Raw genomic sequence first — 27,491 nt, 5'->3', positions numbered from 1 at the left:
ATCGGCGCCGGAGAGAAAGTCGGCATCTGCGGACGCACCGGCGCGGGTAAGTCTTCGCTCATGGTCGCGCTCTTCCGCATCTGCGACTTCGACAGCGGCCGCGTGCTCATCGACGACGTGGACATCTCGAGCGTGAACCTGCGCGAGCTGCGGCGCAGCCTGGCCATCATCCCGCAGGACCCCGTGCTGTTCAGCGGCCCTTTGCGAGAGAACCTGGACCCGTTCCACGAGTACTCGGATGAGCGCATCTGGCGCGTGCTGCAGCAGGTGCACATGGCCGACAACCTGCGTCGCTGGGGGGCGGGCCTCGACTTCGAGGTGGCCGAGGGCGGAGACAACCTGTCGGTGGGCCAGCGCCAGCTCATCTGCATCGGCCGCGCGCTGCTCAAGGACAGCAAGGTCGTCGTGCTGGACGAGGCCACGGCCAACGTCGACACGGCCACGGACGCGCTCATCCAGACCACCATCCAGGACACGTTCCAGGACAAGACGGTGCTCATCATCGCGCACCGCATCAACACCATCATGCACTGCGACAAGATCGCGGTGATGGATGCGGGTCGCGTGGCCGAGTTCGGCTCTCCGTCGGAGCTGTTGGCTCGACCGCAGTCCGTTTTCACAGCTCTAGCCAAGCGTAGTGGCCGTAGTTTGTAAAGCTTTCGTTGAAAAACCGTCATTTTCTATCCTTGAATAATGGTTGTTGGGGTTATTGAAGCGCTCCAGCAGCTTTGTGACGTGTTGGGTCTTGCATGTTGAAGGTTGCTGGACGTCATTGCAATTTCGAGCTCCGTACAGTCAGGCATCCGAATGACGTTTCTCAGTAGTTGTCGTTGCTGATGTAAGACATTGGTATCTGATTGGATGGCTAGCCATCTAATCGATTCGCTTGATGTACGAGGTCCTCGATCAATCAATGGCCATAGACGGAACGACGACCGAAGTGCCGACCTATCCTCCGCTTAACGCCATGACCGCCGAATGGAACTTGGTCATTCCTGAATTTGCCGGGAACTCCACACTGAGAACATTGCGACTTCACTTTGGACTTTGACGACTACCAATGACCGACTACGTGAAGGCACCTCCGACACCCGATGGCATTTCCGTGAAAGAGTCGACTACCGAAACCGAGGCTGTGCCGTTCAGTCAACAGCCCAACCCACTCGAACGTGCTTCGCTGATCTCAATCCTGGTGGCCCAATGGGTCTACCCGATGATCTCGTTGGGCTCGAAGAAGATCCTCGAGATGGAGGACATGTGGCCTCTGTGTGCTCGTGATTCCTGTCAAGCTCTGGAGACTCGTTTCCACCGAGTGTACGATCTCAACAACTCCCACATTTTCGGGATTTCGCCGGTGGCGATGGCTTATGCTGTGGCATTTCGAGCTGAATTGACTGTAGTGCTGGTGAGCTGCTTGCTCTACGTCGTAGCACTGGGCATGCAGTCGTACGTCGCGCAAGGTCTACTTGAGTTCCTCAACAACGAGCAAAACATTTTCCATATATCAAGTGGATACTGGCTCATGGCGATGATGACCGGCAGCTCGCTGGTCGCAGTGCTGTCGCTCAATTACGTCTTCTTCCTGTCGGCGCGTATTGGTGTCAACATGCGATCGCTGACCATGTCGCTCGTCTACGACAAGTCGTTGAAGCTGTCGAGCGAGGCTCGTCAAGAGTACACAACCGGCGAGATTCTAACGCTCATGAGTGTCGACACCGAACGTGTGTTCAACTTTGTCGCCCACGCTCCGTGGCTCATCATGGGTCCGCTTGGTTTTGCAATTTCAATCATGCTCGTGGGTATACTCTTCGACTTTTACTCGTCCATCGCCGGTGCTTTCGTGCTCGTTATCGTGATGGTCTTTTCAGTACAGCAAGGCGACCGGATTGCCAAACTGCAAAAGCAACTCCTCAAAGTCATTGACGAGCGTGTTAAAGTCACGTCCGAGGCTCTACAAGGCATCCGAGTGATGAAATTCTACGCCTGGGAAGACTCGCTTGCGCAGCGTGTTGATAAGCTTCGAGTCCGAGAAGTGGCTTTGCTTCGTAAGTTTCACTTGTACCAGGTCATCAACACCGTAATGCTCTTCGTCACGCCGACGTACCTCTCTGGCGTCACTCTGGGCTTGTACATGCTGATTCGAAACTATGTCACGGTCGTCCAAGCTTTTACGCTCATTGCAATGGTCAACATTTGCCGTACGGCTCTGAACCAACTACCCCAAGCTATCGGAGGATACTCCAAGGCCAAGATTTCATTCGCGCGCATTGATCAATATCTCGCTGCTGATGAAACTTCCGCTCAACCCCTCAAGTCTGCGGCCTTGCCCCATTCGCACATCCCGGCACCTCTCAGACCTGGGTTTATATCAATTCGCGACGCATGCTATCGATGGCCGGATGCTTCTCCTCTGGAAAGTCTCGTTGTGGTTACTCCAGAGATCCAAAATCACGATGACGTGGACAAATCGATCACAAATGCCGACATTCAAGATCATCCCCAACCGAGTGAAACCCAAGGATTTCAACTGGAAGGCATCAACTTGGAGATTGAGCGCGGTGCTCTTGTTATGGTTGTTGGCCGTGTTGGGTCGGGCAAGTCGAGTCTCGTCAACGCCATCCTCGGAGAAATGCCGCAAACTTCCGGAGTGCTTGAAGTCGGCGGGCGAGTAGCCTATGTGAGTCAAGACACCTGGATCCGCAACGCTACACTGCGTGATAACATCCTCTTCGAGCAAGACTACGACGAAGAGCGGTATGCACAAGTGCTGGACGCATCGCAGTTGGGCATGGATCTGCGCGCTCTACCCAACGGAGACGCCACCGAGATCGGTGAACGTGGCATCAATTTGAGTGGTGGCCAGAAGGCTCGCGTGGCCATCGCGCGCGCGATGTACCGTTCTGGGACGGACGTGTTGATCCTGGACGATCCGTTGAGTGCTGTGGACCCGCACGTGGCTCATGCAATTTTCGAGAAGTGCGTTCTGGGTTTGGCGTCGGGTCAGACTCGTTTGTTGGTTCTGAACAGCCACTACGACTTGCTGCCGACCGCGGATTTGGTTGTGGTCATGGATGACGGTGTTATTTCGGCGATTGGGTCGTACGCGGATGTCGTCGCTCGCCTTCCGCACTTTGGTTCACAGAATGATGGCCGTGGCGACACTGAAAAGTATACATCGAATTCTCACGATGAAGCCGAACCGAAGTTTGAGCAGGCAAGTGGCAACTCTGCGAAACCAGGTGATATGAAGGAGAGTGAAGGGAAGGACGGCGCTGCGGCAGGCCAACTCGTACAGTCCGAGGACCGGGTGAGAGGAACCGTGAGTACTCGCGTCTACAAGACGTACTTCGACGAGTCTGGTTTTAATGGCATCGTAGTGTTCGTGGTGCTCGTGCTTGTCTACTGCATCGGCCAAGGTAATCGCACGGTTGTTGACTGGTGGCCTGGACATTGGGCACGCACTATCAAGCGCCACGCCGAGGATTTAAGCTACTCGAGCTTAGATCTGGGCATGTGGTACCTCGGACTTATCGTCCTTTGCTCGGTGCTGACGATGGCCCGCGCCTTGATAATGATTGAAACGTGTGTGCGAACGTCTCAAAATCTCCACGACGAGCTGTTCCGGCGTGTGCTCAGCGCTCCAATTACACGGTACTTCGACGTAACTCCTATGGGGCGTATTCTCAACCGATTCTCGAACGACTTGGATCAAATGGACTCGATCCTCCCACAAGAGTATCAAGTTCTCTTTCAAAATGTGACCATGGCTCTCGGTTCGCTTGTTGTCTCGGCATTTGCATCGTACTGGATTGGTATTTCGTACATCCCGATTTTCATCATCTTTCTCTGGACTGGAGAACACTTCAAGAAAACGTCATGCGAGATTAAGCGGCTGGAAGGAGTCACGAGGACCCCGGTGTACAACCTCTTCAGTGAGACGCTGTCTGGGCTAGCCACAATTCGAGCCTTCCGCATGGAGAATCAGTTTGCCGCGCGCAACCGCGAGGTGATCGACACCAATTCGAATCTCTATCTCACGTACTGGTGCGCGAGCCGGTGGCTGGCCACGCGCCTCGACCTGCTGTCCGTGCTGATCATCTTCATTGTCACACTCTATCTCGTGTCGACAAAAGGTCAAGTCGGTGCGATGACATCAGGAATCTCCCTAACATATTCACTCATGTTGACTTCGGCCGTACAGTGGGTGATGCGAGCTGTTGATCGTACCGATAATGCCATGACAAGCGTCGAGCGACTACTATACTTTCGACAGATCGAGAGCGAGGACGCTGGTGGCCAAACAATCAACGAATTAGTCGCCCACGATCACCAGGAAACCACCACGACAGCGACGTCATGGCCACCGCATGGTACGATTCGCTTTGAAGGCCTGTGTCTCCGATACCGACCCGAACTCCCGCTCGTCCTCAAGGGAGTCGATATGGACATCGGCGCCGGAGAGAAAGTCGGCATCTGCGGACGCACCGGCGCGGGTAAGTCTTCGCTCATGGTCGCGCTCTTCCGCATCTGTGACTTCGACAGCGGCCGCGTGCTCATCGACGACGTGGACATCTCGAGCGTGAACCTGCGCGAGCTGCGGCGCAGCCTGGCCATCATCCCGCAGGACCCCGTGCTGTTCAGCGGCCCTTTGCGAGAGAACCTGGACCCGTTCCACGAGTACTCGGACGAGCGCATCTGGCGCGTGCTGCAGCAGGTGCACATGGCCGACAACCTGCGTCGCTGGGGGGCGGGCCTCGACTTCGAGGTGGCCGAAGGCGGAGACAACCTGTCGGTGGGCCAGCGCCAGCTCATCTGCATCGGCCGCGCGCTGCTCAAGGACAGCAAGGTCGTCGTGCTGGACGAGGCCACGGCCAACGTCGACACGGCCACGGACGCGCTCATCCAGACCACCATCCAGGACACGTTCCAGGACAAGACGGTGCTCATCATCGCGCACCGCATCAACACCATCATGCACTGCGACAAGATCGCGGTGATGGATGCGGGTCGCGTGGCCGAGTTCGGCTCTCCGTCGGAGCTGTTGGCGCGGCCGCAGTCCGTTTTCGCTGCATTGGCGAAGAGGTCTGGTAGTGTGTAGATTCATACACGTAGGTGGGATGTGTAGGTTTTAGCCTGATAATAGACCTACAGTATTAGCTTCATTTTTTTGCGGCTTTTCAATGCGGGGTTTGGTGCTCGTCAACTCTATTATCGACGTATGAGTCTCCAGTAGTGGCGAGCCGGGGTTGCCATTGAGATGGCGTCCGCACTGCTCAACATGTAGGTTCGACGACAGCAAAAATTGATCCTTCACCCAAGACACCATCGTCAACAAATCGATAGGATGATCAAAAACTTGATGAACGACGCGCAAAGAGAGGGCACCTCCTAATCCATTCAAGTGATAACTTTGTTCATCTCAACACATGCCACGAGACAGGCTACTCATGCTCGTGTAGGCCTTCCGTCTTACGACCGCCCGCCGCTGTCATTTGACTTGAGCGGATCACTCATTTCCGATTTCGCGTTTTACAACACTCGTTGACAAGTTTGCTGACCACCTCCGAGTCAACAACTATGGACCAGGGTCACTACGTGGAGGCACCCGATGCACATGAGGCGGAGGAGCCCTCGGCTACACCCTTCAGCCAGCTTCCCAACCCGCTGGCAAAAGCCTCGTTGCCGTCGGTCATTTTTGCTCAATGGATACAGCCCATGATCTCGCTTGGCTACCGACGTGTGCTCGAGATTGAGGATATGTGGCCCGTGTGTCCAAGCGACGAATCCGAGTCACTGGAGAAACGCTTCCATCAAGTCTACGAGCCGCACCGCCGATACATGTTCGGCTTGTCTCCTGTGTTCATGGCCTATGTGAAGGTGTTCAAGGCCGACCTCGCAGTTGTGCTTGCTGGGTGCGTCGTGTACGTGCTGGCTCTTGGCCTTCAGACATACGTGACGAGAGCTCTGTTGGAGTTCCTGAACGGAGAGGAGAACGTGTTCTCCATCTCAAGTGGTTACTGGCTTATGGTGATGATGACTGGGAGCTCGTTCGTGGCCGTGTGTGTGCTGAACTACCTCTTCTTCGTCGACTCGCGTATCGGATCCAACATGCGCACGCTTACCATGTCGCTCGTTTACGACAAAGCACTGAAGCTGTCTAGTGCGGCCCGGCAGGAGTATACCACTGGTGAGATTTTGACTCTAATGAGCGTTGATACGGAGCGTGTCTTCACTGCGATGGTGCAGGGCCCGTGGCTCGTAATGGGTCCCCTGGCTTTTGTTGTGTCGTGTGTGTTGATCGGGTTCCTCTTCGACTTCTACGCTGCCCTGGCTGGAGCCGTCGTGCTCACTGCGGTTATGATCATCTCAGTCCAACAAGGAGACCGCATCGCTGATCTTCAAAAACACTTGCTACGAGTAATTGATGAAAGGGTCAAGGTTACGTCGGAGGCTTTGCAAGGCATCCGAGTCATGAAGTTCTATGCGTGGGAGGACTCGCTGGCCCAGCGCGTGGAGAAGCTGCGAGTCCGAGAAGTGGGTCTGCTGCGGAAGTTCCATTCGTACCAGGTGATCAATACGGTCATGTTGTTTATCACGCCGACGTTCCTTTCGGGAGCAACGCTGGGTGTGTACGTGTTGATTCGGCACACGATCACGGTGGTGGAGGCTTTCACGCTTGTCGCCATGGTCAACATTAGTCGTGCACCGCTCAACCAACTACCGCAAGCTGTAGCCGGTCTGTCAAAGGCTAAGATTGCTTATGCCCGCATCGATGCATTTCTCGCCAGTGGCGAGGTTCCCTCCAAATCAATCGTGCTGCCGGCTCCGACTGGACAGAGCGAATCAAACAAGGCATCGCTACTATCAACCTATGCTGTCGAAAAATGCTCTACTGTCAGTCGTGGGTTCATCTCCATCCGAGACGGAGCGTTTGAATGGCCAGCAAATTTAACTGGTGGCGAAATCGTTGTGGTGACACCGGCCGACGATGAAACCCTGGGAGAACTCCAAGTGAAGGCTATTCCAACACCTACCGACAGCCTTGATGGCCAGAATGCGAGAGCGTCGGCTTCGGCAAACGACGTTAGCAAACGCGGTTTTCAGCTAGACAACGTCAACTTCGAGGTCGAAAGTGGGAAGCTGGTGATGATCGTTGGAAAAGTTGGATCGGGTAAGTCCAGCCTCGTCAACGCCATCCTCGGAGAAATGCCGCAAACTTCCGGAGTGCTTGAAGTCGGCGGGCGAGTAGCCTATGTGAGTCAAGACACCTGGATCCGCAACGCTACACTGCGTGATAACATCCTCTTCGAGCAAGACTACGACGAAGAGCGGTATGCACAAGTGCTGGACGCATCGCAGTTGGGCATGGATCTGCGCGCTCTACCCAACGGAGACGCCACCGAGATCGGTGAACGTGGCATCAATTTGAGTGGTGGCCAGAAGGCTCGCGTGGCCATCGCGCGCGCGATGTACCGTTCTGGGACGGACGTGTTGATCCTGGACGATCCGTTGAGTGCTGTGGACCCGCACGTGGCTCATGCAATTTTCGAGAAGTGCGTTCTGGGTTTGGCGTCGGGTCAGACTCGTTTGTTGGTTCTGAACAGCCACTACGACTTGCTGCCCTCATGCCGACCACGTGGTGGTGATGCAAGACGGTTTGATTGCAAGTCAAGGCTCGTACGAAGAAGTTTTGATCCAGTTCCCGCAGTTGACGATGGATCTTGTAAGCGTTGGGAGTGGTGGAAACGATACTGCATCCACGGTTGAGTCAGATTCGGGGGCTCAGGCGCAAAGATCAGCGGAAGATAAGTCCAACGAAGCTACTGAAGTGGTTAATGGGACGGAAGAACAGAAACAGACGACCAAGTCGTCAGGACAACTGATCCGGGCTGAAGATCGTGTGAAGGGCAAAGTAAGTGGTCACGTGTACAAAACCTACTTTGACGAAACCGGATTCAATGGATTCGTTGTGATTGTCGTCATTATTGTCGCCTATCTCGCCGGCCAAGCAGCCCGCACTATCGTCGATTGGTGGCCTGGCCATTGGGCACGCAACATGACGCGTCGCGGTGTGGACCCATCGTACTCAGGAACAAACTTCGGCATGTGGTACCTCGGTTTCATTGTCCTCTGTTCCGGGCTGTCATTCGGTCGCGCGCTGATGATCATCGAGTCGTGCGTTCGGTCATCGCAAAATATGCACGACGAACTCTTCAGACGAGTCTTGAGGGCGCCCGTGACAAAATACTTTGACGTGACTCCGATGGGGCAAATTCTGAATCGCTTCTCGAACGACTTGGATCAAATGGACACGATGCTACCGCAGGAGTATCAATTGCTGCTCCAGAATGTGTCTTTGGCTTTCGGAGCGCTTGCCGTTTCGGCTTTTGCTTCCTACTGGATCGCCCTCACATACATCCCAATCTTCCTCATTTTCCTCTACATCGGGCAGTACTTCAAGAAGTCATCCAGTGAGATCAAGCGGCTCGAAGGTGTGACCCGGACCCCCGTGTACAACCTCTTCAGCGAAACCCTTTCCGGTCTCTCGACCATTCGAGCCTTCCGCATGGAAGACAACTTCATCGAGCAGAATCGGTGCGTGGTCGACGCTAACTCCAACCTGTATTTCACCTACTGGGCTGCAAGTCGTTGGTTAGCCACAAGATTGGACCTGCTATCGGTGCTCATTATCTTCGTCGTCACACTCTATCTCGTAGCAACCGCCGGATCGGTTGGCTCACTCACCTCTGGGCTCTCGCTTACATATTCACTAATGTTGACCTCGATGGTGCAGTGGGTCATGCGTTCTGTAGATCGTACCGACAATGCCATGACAAGCGTCGAACGTCTCCTACACTTCCGCCAAATTGAAAGCGAGGACTCCACCGGCAAAACCATCAACGAACTCCTACCCGAGGACCATCAGAACTCTGGCGCAACAATGTTATCGTGGCCCGCACAAGGTTCCGTTTGCTTTGAAGGCTTGTGCCTCCGATACCGACCCGAACTCCCGCTCGTCCTCAAGGGAGTCGATATGGACATCGGCGCCGGAGAGAAAGTCGGCATCTGCGGACGCACCGGCGCGGGTAAGTCTTCGCTCATGGTCGCGCTCTTCCGCATCTGTGACTTCGACAGCGGCCGCGTGCTCATCGACGACGTGGACATCTCGAGCGTGAACCTGCGCGAGCTGCGGCGCAGCCTGGCCATCATCCCGCAGGACCCCGTGCTGTTCAGCGGCCCTTTGCGAGAGAACCTGGACCCGTTCCACGAGTACTCGGACGAGCGCATCTGGCGCGTGCTGCAGCAGGTGCACATGGCCGACAACCTGCGTCGCTGGGGGGCGGGCCTCGACTTCGAGGTGGCCGAGGGAGGAGACAACCTGTCGGTGGGCCAGCGCCAGCTCATCTGCATCGGCCGCGCGCTGCTCAAGGACAGCAAGGTCGTCGTGCTGGACGAGGCCACGGCCAACGTCGACACGGCCACGGACGCGCTCATCCAGACCACCATCCAGGACACGTTCCAGGACAAGACGGTGCTCATCATCGCGCACCGCATCAACACCATCATGCACTGCGACAAGATCGCGGTGATGGATGCGGGTCGCGTGGCCGAGTTCGGCTCTCCATCGGAGCTGCTGGCGCGGCCACAGTCCGTGTTCGCTGCATTGGCGAAGAGGTCGGGTACAGCATAGGCAGGTAATTATTTCAGCATGTTCTGTATGTCGATGGTATTTAGCAGCGCGACTGAGGAAGACAGTTGTTGTTAACAAGTATTGTGGGGGAGTTTATCAAACTTGTTGCTCCTATTGAATGTAGATACCTGTACTTTAGGCCCTACAGTGAGCTTAACGCAGGAATGGAGTTTAAATGTATACCTGTTGTACACCCATTCTTGCGATAGTTTGCAATCACAAAAGCGTCGTTTTTACAATGGATGCTAGCGTTAAAAATACTCAAGACGATTTTTATCGAAACTTTGGTATTAGTTTCCACTGTGGCACAATACTGGGCTAGAATAGTGAAATAATTCAAAATGCAGTTCGAGCCCTTTAAAATATCTGCGTGCCCCCTATCCCCAAAATAGCTCATGATTTTTTTTATCAAGTCAACCCCAGAACATGAACACTTCTTATAGTAAGCGTTGGGAATAAAATGATAAGCAAATGTGTGGCTTGAAGTACAAGAACAAGAATGGTCGATTACCGATTAGTGGTCTTCTCAATTTGCTAAGTAGTAGTGCTATCTTTTCTTGTCGTGTATTATTCGATCAGTGTCTGGAATACGATGGAATTGGCTTGAAGTACAATGACGCATGTTATTCTTGAGATCTCTGCCAAATTTCTTCCACATCCTGGATTACCACGGTGAATGGAGACAATAAAACCAGATACGTTGCTTCTTATTTTCTTAGGAACATTTAAACACCAATGACACTGTAAACGAGATGATTGAGATGGAACATTTTGTATTTTAACGTGGTTTTAGTGCTATTAATTGTCGGTTCGGCACATACAAATCTACTGAACCTCGCTCGTGTGCTTGTGTCATTGGCCCACTGCGAAAATACGATACAGTAATGTCCCTCTGGGATTGGCGAGACGGTCAAGTCTCGACAAGCTATCCGGGCACAACATCAAGTGTTCTAATTATCAAATTGTATAGGGGAGGCAAAAGTTAACTACTTCTACTTCGCGTCGTGTTCCCGTGTGCCATACCGCTTTGCAAATCTTGGGCTTTTGGCCCGTTGGACACTCAACAACTCCGGCTCGTGGAGGCATAAGGACAGCGTAATCTGACCGTAAGTGCAATCACGAGATGGCAATCGCAGGTGCGGTCCGGTAGGACGGACTATCGTGCGTGAATCTTACAGCAAAAACAGGATTTTCTTCGCACGACCCAAACGCATGAAAAAAAAAAAATCGGGTCGCGTAGAGCGAACCAAACGGATCGCAAAATGTATGGCTACAAAGAGACCCCGCCCCTCTCACCGCAACATACTAGTACTTCCGGCTGCAGACATTTTTCATTCCTTCACGTGATCGAACAAGCAACCTTCTCAACAACATGGTGACCAAGTCGAAGAATCCGATTGTCGCCACAACGGCTGGGGCTGTAGCTGGAGTGATCGAGACGCTTTTGGTGTGGCCCATGGAGATGATCAAGACCAATCTGCAGCTAGGCACAATGCGTGCGCAGTACACGTGCATGGTAGGCGGTTTCCGCTACCACGTACAGGCGGATGGGGCCGGGTCACTGTACCGTGGTCTCGCCCCCGTGCTTGTCGGCACCATCCCCAAAGCTGGCATTCGGTTTGGCGCCTACGACGTCATGAAGCGAGCACTGGCTGGCGAAAATGGTGAAGTCTCGACTGTGCGGAACCTCGCGGCAGGCACGATCGCAGGTGGCGTTGAGGCCGCTCTCGCCATGACCCCAGTACGTAAAGCATTCTCAAGAAAGCGATGTGCGAATACTTTCTGAATTTTGTTGTACAGGTTGAGACGCTCAAGACAAAGTTGATCGGCGCCAATGTCGGGGTATGGGAAGGAACTCGGATGATTCTGGCGAGGGAGGGTTTTCTTGGGTTATACCAGGGTTTATCTGCCACTATCCTGAAACAGGTACGCACAGTCGATCGTTTTTATTAAGCCTGTACTTGATGCTGATGGTTGCATGTGCTTGTTGGTGCGAATAGTCGAGTAACCAAGGCCTTCGTTTCATGTGCTTCAGCGAGTTTCAGAAACATATAAACCCTGAGTTCCTTGAGCGCCACGGCCTCATCCGAGATGCCCAAAACATGACGGGAGGTCAGCGAGCTCTTCTTGGCCTCCTCGGTGGAATGACGGCTGGTCTCATCAGCGTTTTCGGCAACAATCGTACGTTGCAGCTGGATGTCATTGCGGTGGTGTGATTTTGTAAGTCATTTGGCTTATCGTATATACATGTGTGTGTGCAGCGTTTGATGTAGTGAAGACGCGAATGCAGGGGCCACAAGCGCAGCAATATACGAGCACGCTAGACTGCTTCCGCCAGTTGCTTCTGAGAGAAGGAATCCCTTCCTTCTACTCTGGGGTGGTCCCTCGACTTGGACGAGTGGTCCCGGGCCAAGGCGTGATTTTCATGTCGTACGACAGCATCACGCTGTTCGTATCGCGGCTCGTCGAGACCTAAAACGTAGCACATGATCCCAGTGCATCTTCTGTCACGAAAGTAGTGCCAATTGCAATACATGCATGTAGATTCGCGTTTGTGCATCTTCAAGGCTTTGTCGTAGATCGCTTGTCCAGCATCGTTGAACACGTTCGTCAGCCCAGATGAAACGACGTGTATTGCTTAGAAAAGGAGCTTGATTCACTAATCGATCCGTCCAGTTTCTTCAAATCTTTGGGATGGTGTGAGTGCAGCCATGTCGTGCGAAGGCTGAAATAGGCTATTCGGCAAATTCGAATTGGAGTCACGGCAATAAGGGGTCCGGCCGTGGGCCTAGAATTGATCGCTTTCAAAACGTATGTGGGTGAATTATTGCCACTTTACTGCAGCGCAGTGTCAACTAGCACTGCCGCGAAACCGTGTGGATTAACAAGACGGGGTAATATATGGATTGGACGAGCGCTCGGCGCACGCACGCCATGATTCTGCTATACGCTCTGCGTCTAAGGATATACATCGTGAACCACACAGCCAGGGAGGGCGCTGGTAGCTTCCCCAATCGTGCCTCTCTTCCAGCGGGTCTCGGTCGTAGAACTGAAAAATCCAGGACTAGTTGCCGCCACTTCAGCGTGTGACTCGGGTCACCATCTGCAAGGGTGTTCGTGGTGCCTGAGGTTGAAGAGCTCATTACTAATTAATAGCTTCGGGTAAAGATCGGATACGATGCTTTGTGTTGTCGTGAGCCAGGCCCGCCCAGTTACAGCTGCCTGTCCATACTGGACACGGCGCACTGCTTAGCCGAGTCCGTACATACGTAAACAACAGTATCTCGGTGATAACGTAGCAGCTGCAAAACGAATCTCCAAGGTAAGCCAGGGTTGATCTACCATTTACTGCTGCACAGTAGCGGAAGATATATATTCTGCGCAATTGTAACGAACTAGTGGTTGCGACGACTTTTAGTTCACTTTCGAAATGATGAATGAAGACGATTGTCTCAATATACCTATGGTTGCATGGCAGACGCAGTGTTGTAGAGCGCGTTTCAGGCGTAATGGACACGAACTCACCGAATAGTTCAGAAGGGATGTTGTTCATCGCTATCCAAGGTCCAAGGTGACCATATGTTGCTTGGGTTTCTGTTCGTGTGCACGACTAAAGTTGGCTCATCTCTGCTTGCCCTGCACTGCGTGTTGGACGAATCTACCCCCAGTCGCTGCAACGATGGACGATGGCTTATCCATTGGCTCACGTGAAACTTGGCGAGCCGGACGGACTGTACAGGGGTTTCGAGTGATTCCGCTGGGTTGTCGTTTGCCCTCAGAACTTTTAGCAACTGGCCATTGTCCATTTTGCCTCCAACTCAAAAAGTCGACGCCAGCCACTCCACATTCCACTGCAATATTTGACTGCCGTCTACAGCGTGAACCAAGATGCCAATTCCTCGCGATTCCGACCACCACGACTACGTCCAGGGGCCTTGCACGCCTGCTACCCCATCAATAGTCGTGCTTCAAGCCCAGGTCGAGGAAAAGCCCAAACGAGAGACCACCACCTTCAGTCAGCTCCCCAACCCACTTGATACGGCTTCGTTCCCGTCCGTCGTCCTCGCACAATGGATGCAGCCGATGGTGACACTTGGCGGTCAACGCGTCTTGGAGATGGAAGACATCTGGCCACTGTGCTCGAGCGACTCGTGCGACTCGCTTGAAGAGCGCTTTCGCCGAGTCTTCGATCCCAACGCAAAGTCTGTCTTAGGGATTTCACCGCTGGCCATTGCCTACATGGTGACGTTCCGCAGCGAGCTCACAGTCGTCTTCGTGGGCTGCATCTTGTACGTGGCGGCATTGGGAACGCAATCGTACGTCGCTCAGGCGCTGCTGCAGTTCCTCAACGGAAAGGAAAACCTGTTCCACATATCCAACGGCTACGGTCTTCTAGCTATGATGACTCTCAGTTCGGCCGTAGCAGTTCTGTCGCTCAACTACCTCTTCTTCCGATCGTCTCGAGTCGCGGCCAACATGCGTTCACTCAGCATGGCACTGGTGTACGACAAATCGATGAAGCTCTCCAGTGCTGCTCGTCAACAATATACCACCGGCGAGATCTTGACGCTCATGAGTGTCGATACGGAGCGCGTGTTCAACTTCGTCGCTCACGGTCCGTGGCTGATCATGGGGCCTCTGTCCTTCGTGATCTCGGTCGTGCTCATCGGCATCCTCTTCAACTTCTACTCCGCAATGGCAGGGGCTGTCGTACTGATCGTCGTCATGACCATCTCGGTACAGCAAGGTGGCCGCATCGCCAGACTGCAAAAGAAGCTGCTGGAAGTTATCGACGAGCGCGTCAAAGTCACCTCCGAGGCGCTGCAAGGCATTCGAGTCATGAAATACTACGCGTGGGAGGATTCGCTTGCCCAGCGTGTTGAGAAGCTTCGCATCCGCGAAGTGGCGCTTCTCCGAAAGTTTCATCTGTACCAGGTGATCAACACAGTCATGCTGTTCCTTACGCCCAGCTTTCTCTCGGGCATTACGCTGGGCCTGTACGTGCTTATTCGCCACACTGTGACTGTGGTCGAGTCCTTCACGCTCATCGCGATGGTCAACATCTGCCGCACGGCGCTCAACCAACTGCCCCAAGCCATTGCCGAGTACTCGAAGGCCAAGATTTCATTCGCTCGCATCGACGACTTCCTCGGAAGCGACGAAATCGTTAGCGACACCCCGCAACTGCAGACTGATACTTCTCAACCTCGCTGGATTACTTTTGCCGACGAGCAAGCCGGATTCATTTCTGCCCGCAATGCATGCTTCTGCTGGCCTTCAGCTACTCCTGGCGTCCTCGTTGAGTCTAAGATACCTACGCAAAGTGCTACCGGTGACGTAGAGCTTTCGAGCGTCGAGCTCAGCTCCATTACAACCCAAGCCTTCCGACTCGACAATGTGAATCTGCAGGTGAAGAGGGGTGCGCTCGTGATGATCGTGGGTAAAGTTGGTTCGGGGAAGTCGAGTCTGCTCAATGCGCTTTTGGGTGAAATGCCTCGTACGTCGGGTGAACTCAAGATGGGTGGACGCATTGCCTACGTTACTCAAGACACTTGGATCCGCAACTCCACCCTCCGAGACAACGTTCTATTCGAGCAAGAGTTTGACCCCGTACGATATGCGCGCGTGCTTGAAGCTTCACAACTGGCAACGGATCTCAACGCTCTTCCTCACGGAGACGCGACTGAAATCGGCGAGCGCGGCATCAACTTGAGTGGTGGACAGAAGGCGCGCATTGCAATTGCGCGAGCCATGTACCGCTCAGAGACCGACATCTTGATCCTGGATGACCCACTTAGCGCTGTCGACCCGCACGTTGCACACGCCATTTTCGAACAATGTATCGTCGGTCTTGCAGCCAGACAGACCCGCTTACTGGTTCTTAACAGCCACTACGACTTACTGCCTAGCGCGGATCACGTCGTGGTGGTGCAGGACGGCTCGATTGCAGCCCAGGGTTGCTACAACGATGTGGTGAATGAGTTCCCAGAGTTGGCCACAGCATCTACCGGTAGCAATTTTGTCGACGAACCAACTCATTCCCACCCAGCCAAAGCTATGCCTGTACGAATGGACAGTGATCCCGCATCGGACCTGTTGCCTATGATCGAGAAACTATCGTCAATTGACGACCACGCCTACGAGATCATGTCCGAGATCTCTCATGAAGACGAAAACGCTCCAGTTGCCTCGAAGAAGCTGATCCGAGCGGAAGATCGCGTGAAAGGGTCTGTTGGAAGCCGTGTGTACAAGGCCTACTTTGACGAGACGGGGTTCAATGGAGTCGTCGTCGTGCTGGTGCTTGGTGCCGCGTACGCGGTGGCTCAAGCTGCGCGCACTGCGACGGACTGGTGGCCTGGACACTGGGCTCGCAACATGCCGCGCCGCGGTGTTGACCCCACGTACTCGGGAACCACCTTCGGATTGTGGTACGCGGGGCTTATTGTCTTTTGCGCAGTGTTGACAGTCGGTCGTGCGCTGATGATGATCGAGTCGTGCGTCCGAACGTCGCACCACTTGCACGACGAGCTGTTCCGTCTTGTACTGCGTGCCCCCGTGACAAGATACTTCGACGTGACTCCTGTGGGGCAGATCCTCAACCGCTTCTCGAACGACCTCGATCAGATGGACACCAACCTGCCTCGCGAGTACCAGCTACTCTTCCAGAACGTGTCTATGGGTTTTGGCTCGCTAGTGGTGTCAGCCTTCGCGTCCTACTGGATTGGACTGTCATACATCCCCATTCTGGCGATCTTCGTGTGGACCGGTGAGTACTTCAAGAAGACGTCGCGCGAAGTCAAGAGAATGGAGGGCATCACGCGCACGCCCGTGTACAACCTGTTCAGCGAGACCCTCTCCGGTCTGACGACGATCCGCGCCTTCGGAATGAAAGAGCAGTTCTCGGCTCGCAACCGCCACGTCGTGGACACCAACACCAACCTGTTCATGACGTACTGGTCCGCAAACCGTTGGCTCTCCACGCGGCTCGATTTGCTGTCCGTGGTGGTCATCTTCGTGGTCACGTTCTACCTCGTCACTACGCGCGGCTCGGTCGGGTCCATGACCTCGGGTCTCTCGCTCACGTACTCGCTCATGCTGACGTCGGTTATGCAGTGGGTCATGCGCTCCTTCGACCGCACCGACAACGCCATGACCAGTGTTGAGCGGCTGCTCCATTTCCGAACCATCGATGTCGAAGACGACGGAGGCAGCCGCACCAGCGAGCTTGTCGCCCACAATTTCAATGAGCCTGCAGCAGCTTGGCCGGTGCGTGGATCCGTCCGCTTTGAAGGCTTGTGTCTGCGATACCGACCCGAACTCCCGCTCGTCCTCAAAGGTGTCGATATGGATATCGGCGCCGGAGAGAAAGTCGGCATCTGCGGACGCACCGGCGCGGGTAAGTCTTCGCTCATGGTCGCGCTCTTCCGCATCTGTGACTTCGACAGCGGCCGCGTGCTCATCGACGACGTGGACATCTCGAGCGTGAACCTGCGCGAGCTGCGGCGCAGCCTGGCCATCATCCCGCAGGACCCCGTGCTGTTCAGCGGCCCTTTGCGAGAGAACCTGGACCCGTTCCACGAGTACTCGGACGAGCGCATCTGGCGCGTGCTGCAGCAGGTGCACATGGCCGACAACCTGCGTCGCTGGGGGGCGGGCCTCGACTTCGAGGTGGCCGAGGGAGGAGACAACCTGTCGGTGGGCCAGCGCCAGCTCATCTGCATCGGCCGCGCGCTGCTCAAGGACAGCAAGGTCGTCGTGCTGGACGAGGCCACGGCCAACGTCGACACGGCCACGGACGCGCTCATCCAGACCACCATCCAGGACACGTTCCAGGACAAGACGGTGCTCATCATCGCGCACCGCATCAACACCATCATGCACTGCGACAAGATCGCGGTGATGGATGCGGGTCGCGTGGCCGAGTTCGGCTCTCCGTCGGAGCTGCTGGCGCGGCCACAGTCCGTGTTCGCTGCATTGGCGAAGAGGTCGGGTACAGCATAGGCAGGTAATAATTATTTCAGCATGTTCTGTATGTCGATGGTATTTAGCAGCGCGACTGAGGAAGACAGTTGTTGTTAACAAGTATTGTGGGGGGAGTTTATCAAACTTGTTGCTCCTATTGAATGTAGATACCTGTACTTTAGGCCCTACAGTGAGCTTAACGCAGGAATGGAGTTTAAATGTATACCTGTTGTACACCCATTCTTGCGATAGTTTGCAATCACAAAATCGTCGTTTGCACAATGGAAGCAAACGTTGAAATATTCAAGACGACCTTTATCCCAAACTATTGGATCGGGATCGCTGGAAGGGTATTAGGCTCCACTAGCAGAGGTCGGAAAAATAGTACAATACAATAAATAATCAGTTGTTTTCAATATAAAGTTTTTTTACTGGACTACACTGGCCTCAATACAATATAAAATTCACCCAATTATTGGCAATAAATTTGTAAAAAGTGCCCCCACCGGCAAATACCGAAAGTCTAGCCAATAAACCTCCAGTCTATATACCAGGGTCACTTGAGTGCAGTATCACCGCTGGCGCAACACTGTGTGCGCTGGCTGCCGGGCTATAGAGGCTACTACGCATTGCTTCTTCGAGTGTGACCCCGTCCAGGTGTTGAGGCAGAACCATGGGCTCCAGATTTTTCGATGCTCCCTGGGGTGGAAGCTGCTGACCTTCCCGTCCGACCGCGACGCCCATGACGAATGGCGCCATCGTCGTGAGATCCTTCTCGTTTTATGGCGCATCCTCACAGCCATGGGTCTCCGGGACGATATTTATTTCCACGTGAGCGAGCGATCAGCCCACACATTCCCTGTTTGAGCTGCTCGTTTGGCAACACTACCAGCACCTCTATCGCCGATCAACCAAATTTAATCTTGATAGTGACGAGTTCAGGACAGTTTTGCGCCGCTTGGGGTTCCCTGAACCTGTTGATGACGACGTTCAACTCCCAGCTAGCACCAATAGATTGAACTTACTCTCTGCGATCTCAACTGCTGTATCCCTCTGCAAAGTGATATAAGTTATACCATTTTTGTACCAATACAATATAAATTGCAGCCATTTTTATTATTGTTTAGCTTGAAATTGCATTTTTTATTACTGGCAGACGGTGGATCCAATTCAATATCATACTGCATTGGCGGACCTCTGTGGCACAGTACAGGGTTAGAATAGTGAAATAGATCAAAATGCAGTTCGAGCCCCGAAACTATATTCAAATTCTGCTTGCCGAAAACAAGCGTGCGGGTGCGATAGCTGTGCCACTATCATCAAAGCAGCTCATGATTTCTTTTTGATAAAAAATATCAGAATATGAACACTTCTTATAGTATGCTTTGGGAATAAGAGGATAAGCAAAGATGTGGCTTGAAGTACAATGCCGCACGCTATTCTTGTGATCTCTGCCAAATTTCTCCCCTATCCTGGTTTACCGCGGTGAAAGGAGACAATAAAACCAGATACGTTGCTTCTTATTTTCTTAGGAACATTTAAACACCAATGACACTGTAAACGAGATGATCGAGATGGAACATTTTGTATTTTAACATGGTTTTAGTGCTATTAATTGTCGGTTCGGCACATACAAATCTACTGAACCTCGCTCGTGTGCTTGTGTCATTGGCCCACTGCGAAAATACGATACAGTAATGTCCCTCTGGGATTGGCGAGACGGTCAAGTCTCGACAAGCTATCCGGGCACAACATCAGTGTTCTAATTATCAAATTGTATAGGGGAGGCAAAAGTTAACTACTTCTACTTCGCGTCGTGTTCCCGTGTGCCATACCGCTTTGCAAATCTTGGGCTTTTGGCCCGTTGGACACTCAACAACTCCGGCTCGTGGAGGCATAAGGACAGCGTAATCTGACCGTAAGTGCAATCACGAGATGGCAATCGCAGGTGCGGTCCGGTAGGACGGACTATCGTGCGTGAATCTTACAGCAAAAACAGGATTTTCTTCGCACGACCCAAACGCATGAAAAAGAAAAAAAAATCGGGTCGCGTAGAGCGAACCAAACGGATCGCAAAATGTATGGCTACAAAGAGACCCCGCCCCTCTCACCGCAACATACTAGTACTTCCGGCTGCAGACATTTTTCATTCCTTCACGTGATCGAACAAGCAACCTTCCCAACAACATGGTGACCAAGTCGAAGAATCCGGTTGTCGCCACAACGGCTGGGGCTGTAGCTGGAGTGATCGAGACGCTTTTGGTGTGGCCCATGGAGATGATCAAGACCAATCTGCAGCTAGGCACAATGCGTGCGCAGTACACGTGCATGGTAGGCGGTTTCCGCTACCACGTACAGGCGGATGGGGCCGGGTCACTGTATCGTGGTCTCGCCCCCGTGCTTGTCGGCACCATCCCCAAAGCTGGCATTCGGTTTGGCGCCTACGACGTCATGAAGCGAGCACTGGCTGGCGAAAATGGTGAAGTCTCGACTGTGCGGAACCTCGCGGCAGGCACGATCGCAGGTGGCGTTGAGGCCGCTCTCGCCATGACCCCAGTACGTAAAGCATTCTCAAGAAAGCGATGTGCGAATACTTACTGAATTTTGTTGTACAGGTTGAGACGCTCAAGACAAAGTTGATCAGCGCCAATGTCGGGGTATGGGAAGGAACTCGGATGATTCTGGCGAGGGAGGGTTTTCTTGGGTTATACCAGGGTTTATCTGCCACTATCCTGAAACAGGTACGCACAGTCGATCGTTTTTATTAAGCCTGTACTTGATGCTGATGGTTGCATGTGCTTGTTGGTGCGAATAGTCGAGTAACCAAGGCCTTCGTTTCATGTGCTTCAGCGAGTTTCAGAAACATATAAACCCTGAGTTCCTTGAGCGCCACGGCCTCATCCGAGATGCCCAAAACATGACGGGAGGTCAGCGAGCTCTTCTTGGCCTCCTCGGTGGAATGACGGCTGGTCTCATCAGCGTTTTTGGCAACAATCGTACGTTGCAGCTGGATGTCATTGCAGTGGTGTGATTTTGTACGTCATTTGGCTCATTGTATATACATGTGTGTGCAGCGTTTGATGTGGTGAAGACGCGAATGCAGGGACCACAGGCGCAGCAATATACGAGCACGCTAGACTGCTTCCGCCAGTTGCTTCTGAGAGAAGGAATCCCTTCCTTCTACTCTGGGGTGGTCCCTCGACTTGGACGAGTGGTCCCGGGCCAAGGCGTGATTTTCATGTCGTACGACAGCATCACGCTGTTCGTATCGCGGCTCGTCGAGACCTAAAACGTAGCACATGATCCCAGTGGATCTTCTGTCACGAAAGTAGTGCCAATTGCAATACATGCATGTAGATTCGCGTTTGTGCATCTTCAAGGCTTTGTCGTAGATCGCTTGTCCAGCATCGTTGAACACGTTCGTCAGCCCAGATGAAACGACGTGTATTGCTTAGAAAAGGAGCTTGATTCACTAATCGATCCGTCCAGTTTCTTCAAATCTTTGGGATTATGTGTGTGCAGCCATATCCGGAGCAGTCGTGCGAAGGCTGAAATAGGCTATTCGGCAAGTTCGAATTGGAGTCACGGCAATAAGGGGTCCGGCCGTGGGCCTAGAATTGATCGCTTTCAAAACGTATGTGGGTGAATTATTGCCACTTTACTGCAGCGCAGTGTCAACTAGCACTGCCGCGAAACCGTGTGGATTAACAAGACGGGGTAATATATGGATTGGACGAGCGCTCGGCGCACGCACGCCATGATTCTGCTATACGCTCTGCGTCTAAGGATGTACATCGTGAACCACACAGCCATGGAGGGCGCTGGTAGCTTCCCCAATCGTGCTTCTCTTCCGGCGGGTCTCGGTCGTAGAACTGAAAAATCCAGGACTAGTTGCCGCCACTTCAGCGTGTGACTCGGGTCACCATCTGCAAGGGTGTTCGTGGTGCCTGAGGTTGAAGAGCTCATTACTAATTAATAGCTTCGGGTAAAGATCGGATACGATGCTTTGTGTTGTTGTGAGCCAGGCGCGCCCAGTTACAGCTGCCTGTCCATACTGGACACGGCGCACTGCTTAGCCGAGTCCGTACATACGTAAACAACAGTATCTCGGTGATAACGTAGCAGCTGCAAAACGAATCTCCAAGGTAAGCCAGGGTTGATCTACCATTTACTGCTGCACAGTAGCGGAAGATATATATTCTGCGCAATTGTAACGAACTAGTGGTTGCGACGACTTTTAGTTCACTTTCGAAATGATGAATGAAGACGATTGTCTCAATATACCAATGGCTGCATGGCAGACGCAGTGTTGTAGAGCGCGTTTCAGGCGTAATGGACACGAACTCACCGAATAGTTCAGAAGGGATGTTGTTCATCGCTATCCAAGGTCCAAGGTGACCATATGTTGCTTGGGTTTCTGTTCGTGTGCACGACTAAAGTTGGCTCATCTCAGCTTGCCCTGCACTGTGTGTTGGACGAATCTACCCCCAGTCGCTGCAACGATGGACGATGGCTTATCCATTGGCTCACGTGAAACTTGGCGAGCCGGACGGACTGTACAGGGGTTTCGAGTGATTCCGCTGGGTTGTCGTTTGCCCTCAGAACTTTTAGCAACTGGCCATTGTCCATTTTGCCTCCAACTCAAAAAGTCGACGCCAGCCACTCCACATTCCACTGCAATATTTGACTGCCGTCTACAGCGTGAACCAAGATGCCAATTCCTCGCGATTCCGACCACCACGACTACGTCCAGGGGCCTTGCACGCCTGCTACCCCATCAATAGTCGTGCTTCAAGCCCAGGTCGAGGAAAAGCCCAAACGAGAGACCACCACCTTCAGTCAGCTCCCCAACCCACTTGATACGGCTTCGTTCCCGTCCGTCGTCCTCGCACAATGGATGCAGCCGATGGTGACACTTGGCGGTCAACGCGTCTTGGAGATGGAAGACATCTGGCCACTGTGCTCGAGCGACTCGTGCGACTCGCTTGAAGAGCGCTTTCGCCGAGTCTTCGATCCCAACGCAAAGTCTGTCTTAGGGATTTCACCGCTGGCCATTGCCTACATGGTGACGTTCCGCAGCGAGCTCACAGTCGTCTTCGTGGGCTGCATCTTGTACGTGGCGGCATTGGGAACGCAATCGTACGTCGCTCAGGCGCTGCTGCAGTTCCTCAACGGAAAGGAAAACCTGTTCCACATATCCAACGGCTACGGTCTTCTAGCTATGATGACTCTCAGTTCGGCCGTAGCAGTTCTGTCGCTCAACTACCTCTTCTTCCGATCGTCTCGAGTCGCGGCCAACATGCGTTCACTCAGCATGGCACTGGTGTACGACAAATCGATGAAGCTCTCCAGTGCTGCTCGTCAACAATATACCACCGGCGAGATCTTGACGCTCATGAGTGTCGATACGGAGCGCGTGTTCAACTTCGTCGCTCACGGTCCGTGGCTGATCATGGGGCCTCTGTCCTTCGTGATCTCGGTCGTGCTCATCGGCATCCTCTTCAACTTCTACTCCGCAATGGCAGGGGCTGTCGTACTGATCGTCGTCATGACCATCTCGGTACAGCAAGGTGGCCGCATCGCCAGACTGCAAAAGAAGCTGCTGGAAGTTATCGACGAGCGCGTCAAAGTCACCTCCGAGGCGCTGCAAGGCATTCGAGTCATGAAATACTACGCGTGGGAGGATTCGCTTGCCCAGCGTGTTGAGAAGCTTCGCATCCGCGAAGTGGCGCTTCTCCGAAAGTTTCATCTGTACCAGGTGATCAACACAGTCATGCTGTTCCTTACGCCCAGCTTTCTCTCGGGCATTACGCTGGGCCTGTACGTGCTTATTCGCCACACTGTGACTGTGGTCGAGTCCTTCACGCTCATCGCGATGGTCAACATCTGCCGCACGGCGCTCAACCAACTGCCCCAAGCCATTGCCGAGTACTCGAAGGCCAAGATTTCATTCGCTCGCATCGACGACTTCCTCGGAAGCGACGAAATCGTTAGCGACACCCCGCAACTGCAGACTGATATTTCTCAACCTCGCTGGATTACTTTTGCCGACGAGCAAGCCGGATTCATTTCTGCCCGCAATGCATGCTTCTGCTGGCCTTCAGCTACTCCTGGCGTCCTCGTTGAGTCTAAGATACCTACGCAAAGTGCTACCGGTGACGTAGAGCTTTCGAGCGTCGAGCTCAGCTCCATTACAACCCAAGCCTTCCGACTCGACAATGTGAATCTGCAGGTGAAGAGGGGTGCGCTCGTGATGATCGTGGGTAAAGTTGGTTCGGGGAAGTCGAGTCTGCTCAATGCGCTTTTGGGTGAAATGCCTCGTACGTCGGGTGAACTCAAGATGGGTGGACGCATTGCCTACGTGACTCAAGACACTTGGATCCGCAACTCCACCCTCCGAGACAACGTTCTATTTGAGCAAGAGTTTGACCCAGTACGATATGCGCGCGTGCTTGAAGCTTCACAACTGGCAACGGATCTCAACGCCCTTCCTCACGGAGACGCGACTGAAATCGGCGAGCGCGGCATCAACTTGAGTGGTGGACAGAAGGCGCGCATTGCAATTGCGCGAGCCATGTACCGCTCAGAGACCGACATCTTGATCCTGGATGACCCACTTAGCGCTGTCGACCCGCACGTTGCACGCCATTTTCGAACAATGTATCGTCGGTCTTGCAGCCAGACAGACCCGCTTACTGGTTCTTAACAGCCACTACGACTTACTGCCTAGCGCGGATCACGTCGTGGTGGTGCAGGACGGCTCGATTGCAGCCCAGGGTTGCTACAACGATGTGGTGAATGAGTTCCCAGAGTTGGCCACAGCATCTACCGATAGCAATTTTGTCGACGAACCAACTCATTCCCACCCAGCCAAAGCTATGCCTGTACGAATGGACAGTGATCCCGCATCGGACCTGTTGCCTATGATCGAGAAACTATCGTCAATTGACGACCACACCTACGAGATCATGTCCGAGATCTCTCATGAAGACGAAAACGCTCCAGTTGCCTCGAAGAAGCTGATCCGAGCGGAAGATCGCGTGAAAGGGTCTGTTGGAAGCCGTGTGTACAAGGCCTACTTTGACGAAACGGGGTTCAATGGATTCGTCGTCGTGCTGGTGCTTGGTGCCGCGTACGCAGTGGCTCAAGCTGCGCGCACTGCGACGGACTGGTGGCCTGGACACTGGGCTCGCAACATGCCACGCCGCGGTGTTGACCCCACGTACTCGGGAACCACCTTCGGATTGTGGTACGCTGGGCTTATTGTCTTTTGCGCAGTGCTGACAGTCGGTCGTGCGCTAATGATGATCGAGTCGTGCGTCCGAACGTCGCACCACTTGCACGACGAGCTCTTCCGTCTTGTACTGCGTGCCCCCGTGACAAGATACTTCGACGTGACTCCCGTGGGGCAGATCCTCAACCGCTTCTCGAACGACCTCGATCAGATGGACACCAACCTGCCTCGCGAGTACCAGCTACTCTTCCAGAACGTGTCCATGGGTTTTGGCTCGCTAGTGGTGTCAGCCTTCGCGTCCTACTGGATTGGACTGTCATACATCCCCATTCTGGCGATCTTCGTGTGGACCGGTGAGTACTTCAAAGAAGACGTCGCGCGAAGTCAAGAGAATGGAGGGCATCACGCGCACGCCCGTGTACAACCTGTTCAGCGAGACCCTCTCCGGTCTGACGACGATCCGCGCCTTCGGAATGAAAGAGCAGTTCTCGGCTCGCAACCGCCACGTCGTGGACACCAACACCAACCTGTTCATGACGTACTGGTCCGCAAACCGTTGGCTCTCCACGCGGCTCGATTTGCTGTCCGTGGTGGTCATCTTCGTGGTCACGTTCTACCTCGTCACTACGCGCGGCTCGGTCGGGTCCATGACCTCGGGTCTCTCGCTCACGTACTCGCTCATGCTGACGTCGGTTATGCAGTGGGTCATGCGCTCCTTCGACCGCACCGACAACGCCATGACCAGTGTTGAGCGGCTGCTCCATTTCCGAACCATCGATGTCGAAGACGACGGAGGCAGCCGCACCAGCGAGCTTGTCGCCCACAATTTCAATGAGCCTGCAGCAGCTTGGCCGGTGCGTGGATCCGTCCGCTTTGAAGGCTTGTGTCTGCGATACCGACCCGAACTCCCGCTCGTCCTCAAAGGTGTCGATATGGATATCGGCGCCGGAGAGAAAGTCGGCATCTGCGGACGCACCGGCGCGGGCAAGTCTTCGCTCATGGTCGCGCTCTTCCGCATCTGTGACTTCGACAGCGGCCGCGTGCTCATCGACGACGTGGACATCTCGAGCGTGAACCTGCGCGAGCTGCGGCGCAGCCTGGCCATCATCCCGCAGGACCCCGTGCTGTTCAGCGGCCCTTTGCGAGAGAACCTGGACCCGTTCCACGAGTACTCGGACGAGCGCATCTGGCGCGTGCTGCAGCAGGTGCACATGGCCGACAACCTGCGTCGCTGGGGGGCGGGCCTCGACTTCGAGGTGGCCGAGGGCGGAGACAACCTGTCGGTGGGCCAGCGCCAGCTCATCTGCATCGGCCGCGCGCTGCTCAAGGACAGCAAGGTCGTCGTGCTGGACGAGGCCACGGCCAACGTCGACACGGCCACGGACGCGCTCATCCAGACCACCATCCAGGACACGTTCCAGGACAAGACGGTGCTCATCATCGCGCACCGTATCAACACCATCATGCACTGCGACAAGATCGCGGTGATGGATGCGGGTCGCGTGGCCGAGTTCGGTTCTCCATCGGAGCTGTTGGCGCGGCCACAGTCCGTGTTCGCTGCATTGGCGAAGCGGTCTGGCACAGCTTAGAAGACACGATACATACGGTACGATCCTTGTTGTGTAAGTTCAAAATGCATTGAAACGCTAAAACTTTACATAAATTCCATTGCCTTTCTGGTTTCTTGGTGTTGTCCGCCTAAGCGGAGATTTTAAGTTTGGTGTTGCCGATGCTCATCGTGTCGCCAGCTGTGTCGACAACGTTGGACACCTTGTTTCCGATGCTCATCGTGTTGCCGTTGTCGACGTCGACGATGTTGAACACCTTGCTCCCGATGGAGATCGTGTCAGCCTCCTGCAATGAGCCGTGGTCTGTGCCGTCGCTGCTGCTGAGGCTCGAATTCTGGTGGTGCATCGTGCACGGCATGGCAGCGTTTTCTTCAGCGGTCGGTCTCAAGTACCGAGAAACCACTGCAGTGCTGCTGTTGAGAATAACTACTAGCACCACAGCGACGTAGATGAACACCGAAACCTTGGCCATGATTGAGGACGATTCGCACTTGGGGCGTTTTGGGAAATGAACACACCACGACGGAAAGCCCCCAGGTTTCCGCTGCCAGAGCGCTTTCCGCAATAAAGCCTGTGTTATCCGGGGAACGAGTTCCACAAAGAAACCCGCAGTAACCGGGAAAGAATCGGAAAGGCAACTTCGAAAAGCCTGTGCATGACTTCTGTCAAGTTGAAGTTGTAAGTACCGTACATGACGTAACCAGCATTCATACAAATACATATGTCTGGGCGTCTTTTTGCGTCCGGTATCGAAGCCCATAATAACATTTTTTAGGACTATTACTCGTCAGTGCGAGCTAGGGCAGCACTTTCGCTGGGGTCGAGAAACAGTAAAGGGGTTTAACACTGAGGCTGTATAGCAACGTCGCGAAAGTAACAAGGTCATTGCCAGCGCGACATTTCTAACCATCTCCGCTTTCTTGGGCATGACTGCTCCAAGACAATTGCCGACCCGAACGTTCGTAGCCACCGAGAGCCCCGCGATGGTTACGTTGACTTTCCCCAGTCGCCACAGCAACTACGCTGTTCGGTAGCT

At 53.8% G+C, this 27,491-nt stretch overlaps 4 protein-coding genes across 4 annotated transcripts; 3 read left to right on the top strand and 1 right to left on the bottom strand.

The window, feature by feature from the left end:
• Positions 1 to 60: 60 nt before the first annotated feature.
• Positions 61 to 9,691, top strand: IUM83_02274 (Multidrug resistance-associated protein 9; the record flags this gene model as incomplete). The annotated part of the gene is made up of 3 exons (XM_067926179.1): positions 61 to 593; positions 4,543 to 5,040; positions 9,136 to 9,691. 3 exons carry the CDS (start codon positions 61 to 63, stop codon positions 9,689 to 9,691), a joined length of 1,587 nt encoding a protein of 528 aa, XP_067796781.1.
• A 1,732-nt stretch (positions 9,692 to 11,423) lies between these two features.
• IUM83_02273 (Multidrug resistance-associated protein 9) lies at positions 11,424 to 17,692 on the top strand (the record flags this gene model as incomplete). The annotated part of the gene is made up of 5 exons (XM_067926178.1): positions 11,424 to 11,432; positions 11,492 to 11,533; positions 11,591 to 11,617; positions 11,692 to 11,717; positions 17,137 to 17,692. The coding sequence occupies 5 exons, from the start codon at positions 11,424 to 11,426 to the stop codon at positions 17,690 to 17,692; spliced, it is 660 nt and encodes a 219-aa protein (XP_067796407.1).
• Positions 17,693 to 25,885: 8,193 nt separating this feature from the next.
• IUM83_02272 (multidrug resistance protein ABC superfamily) lies at positions 25,886 to 26,476 on the top strand (the record flags this gene model as incomplete). Its single annotated transcript, XM_067926177.1, has 1 exon — positions 25,886 to 26,476. One exon carries the CDS (start codon positions 25,886 to 25,888, stop codon positions 26,474 to 26,476), a length of 591 nt encoding a protein of 196 aa, XP_067796408.1.
• Positions 26,477 to 26,585: 109 nt separating this feature from the next.
• IUM83_02271 (uncharacterized protein) lies at positions 26,586 to 26,927 on the bottom strand (the record flags this gene model as incomplete). The annotated part of the gene is made up of 1 exon (XM_067926176.1): positions 26,586 to 26,927. The coding sequence occupies one exon, from the start codon at positions 26,925 to 26,927 to the stop codon at positions 26,586 to 26,588; it is 342 nt and encodes a 113-aa protein (XP_067796409.1).
• Positions 26,928 to 27,491: the final 564 nt, after the last annotated feature.

The sequence above is a fragment of the Phytophthora cinnamomi genome (genome assembly GCF_018691715.1).
Source record: "Phytophthora cinnamomi strain GKB4 chromosome Unknown Contig16, whole genome shotgun sequence".
Classification (NCBI taxonomy): domain Eukaryota; phylum Oomycota; class Peronosporomycetes; order Peronosporales; family Peronosporaceae; genus Phytophthora; species Phytophthora cinnamomi.
The sequence above is the reverse complement of the archived record's forward strand: the minus strand, read 5'-3'. Positions and strand labels throughout refer to the sequence as shown.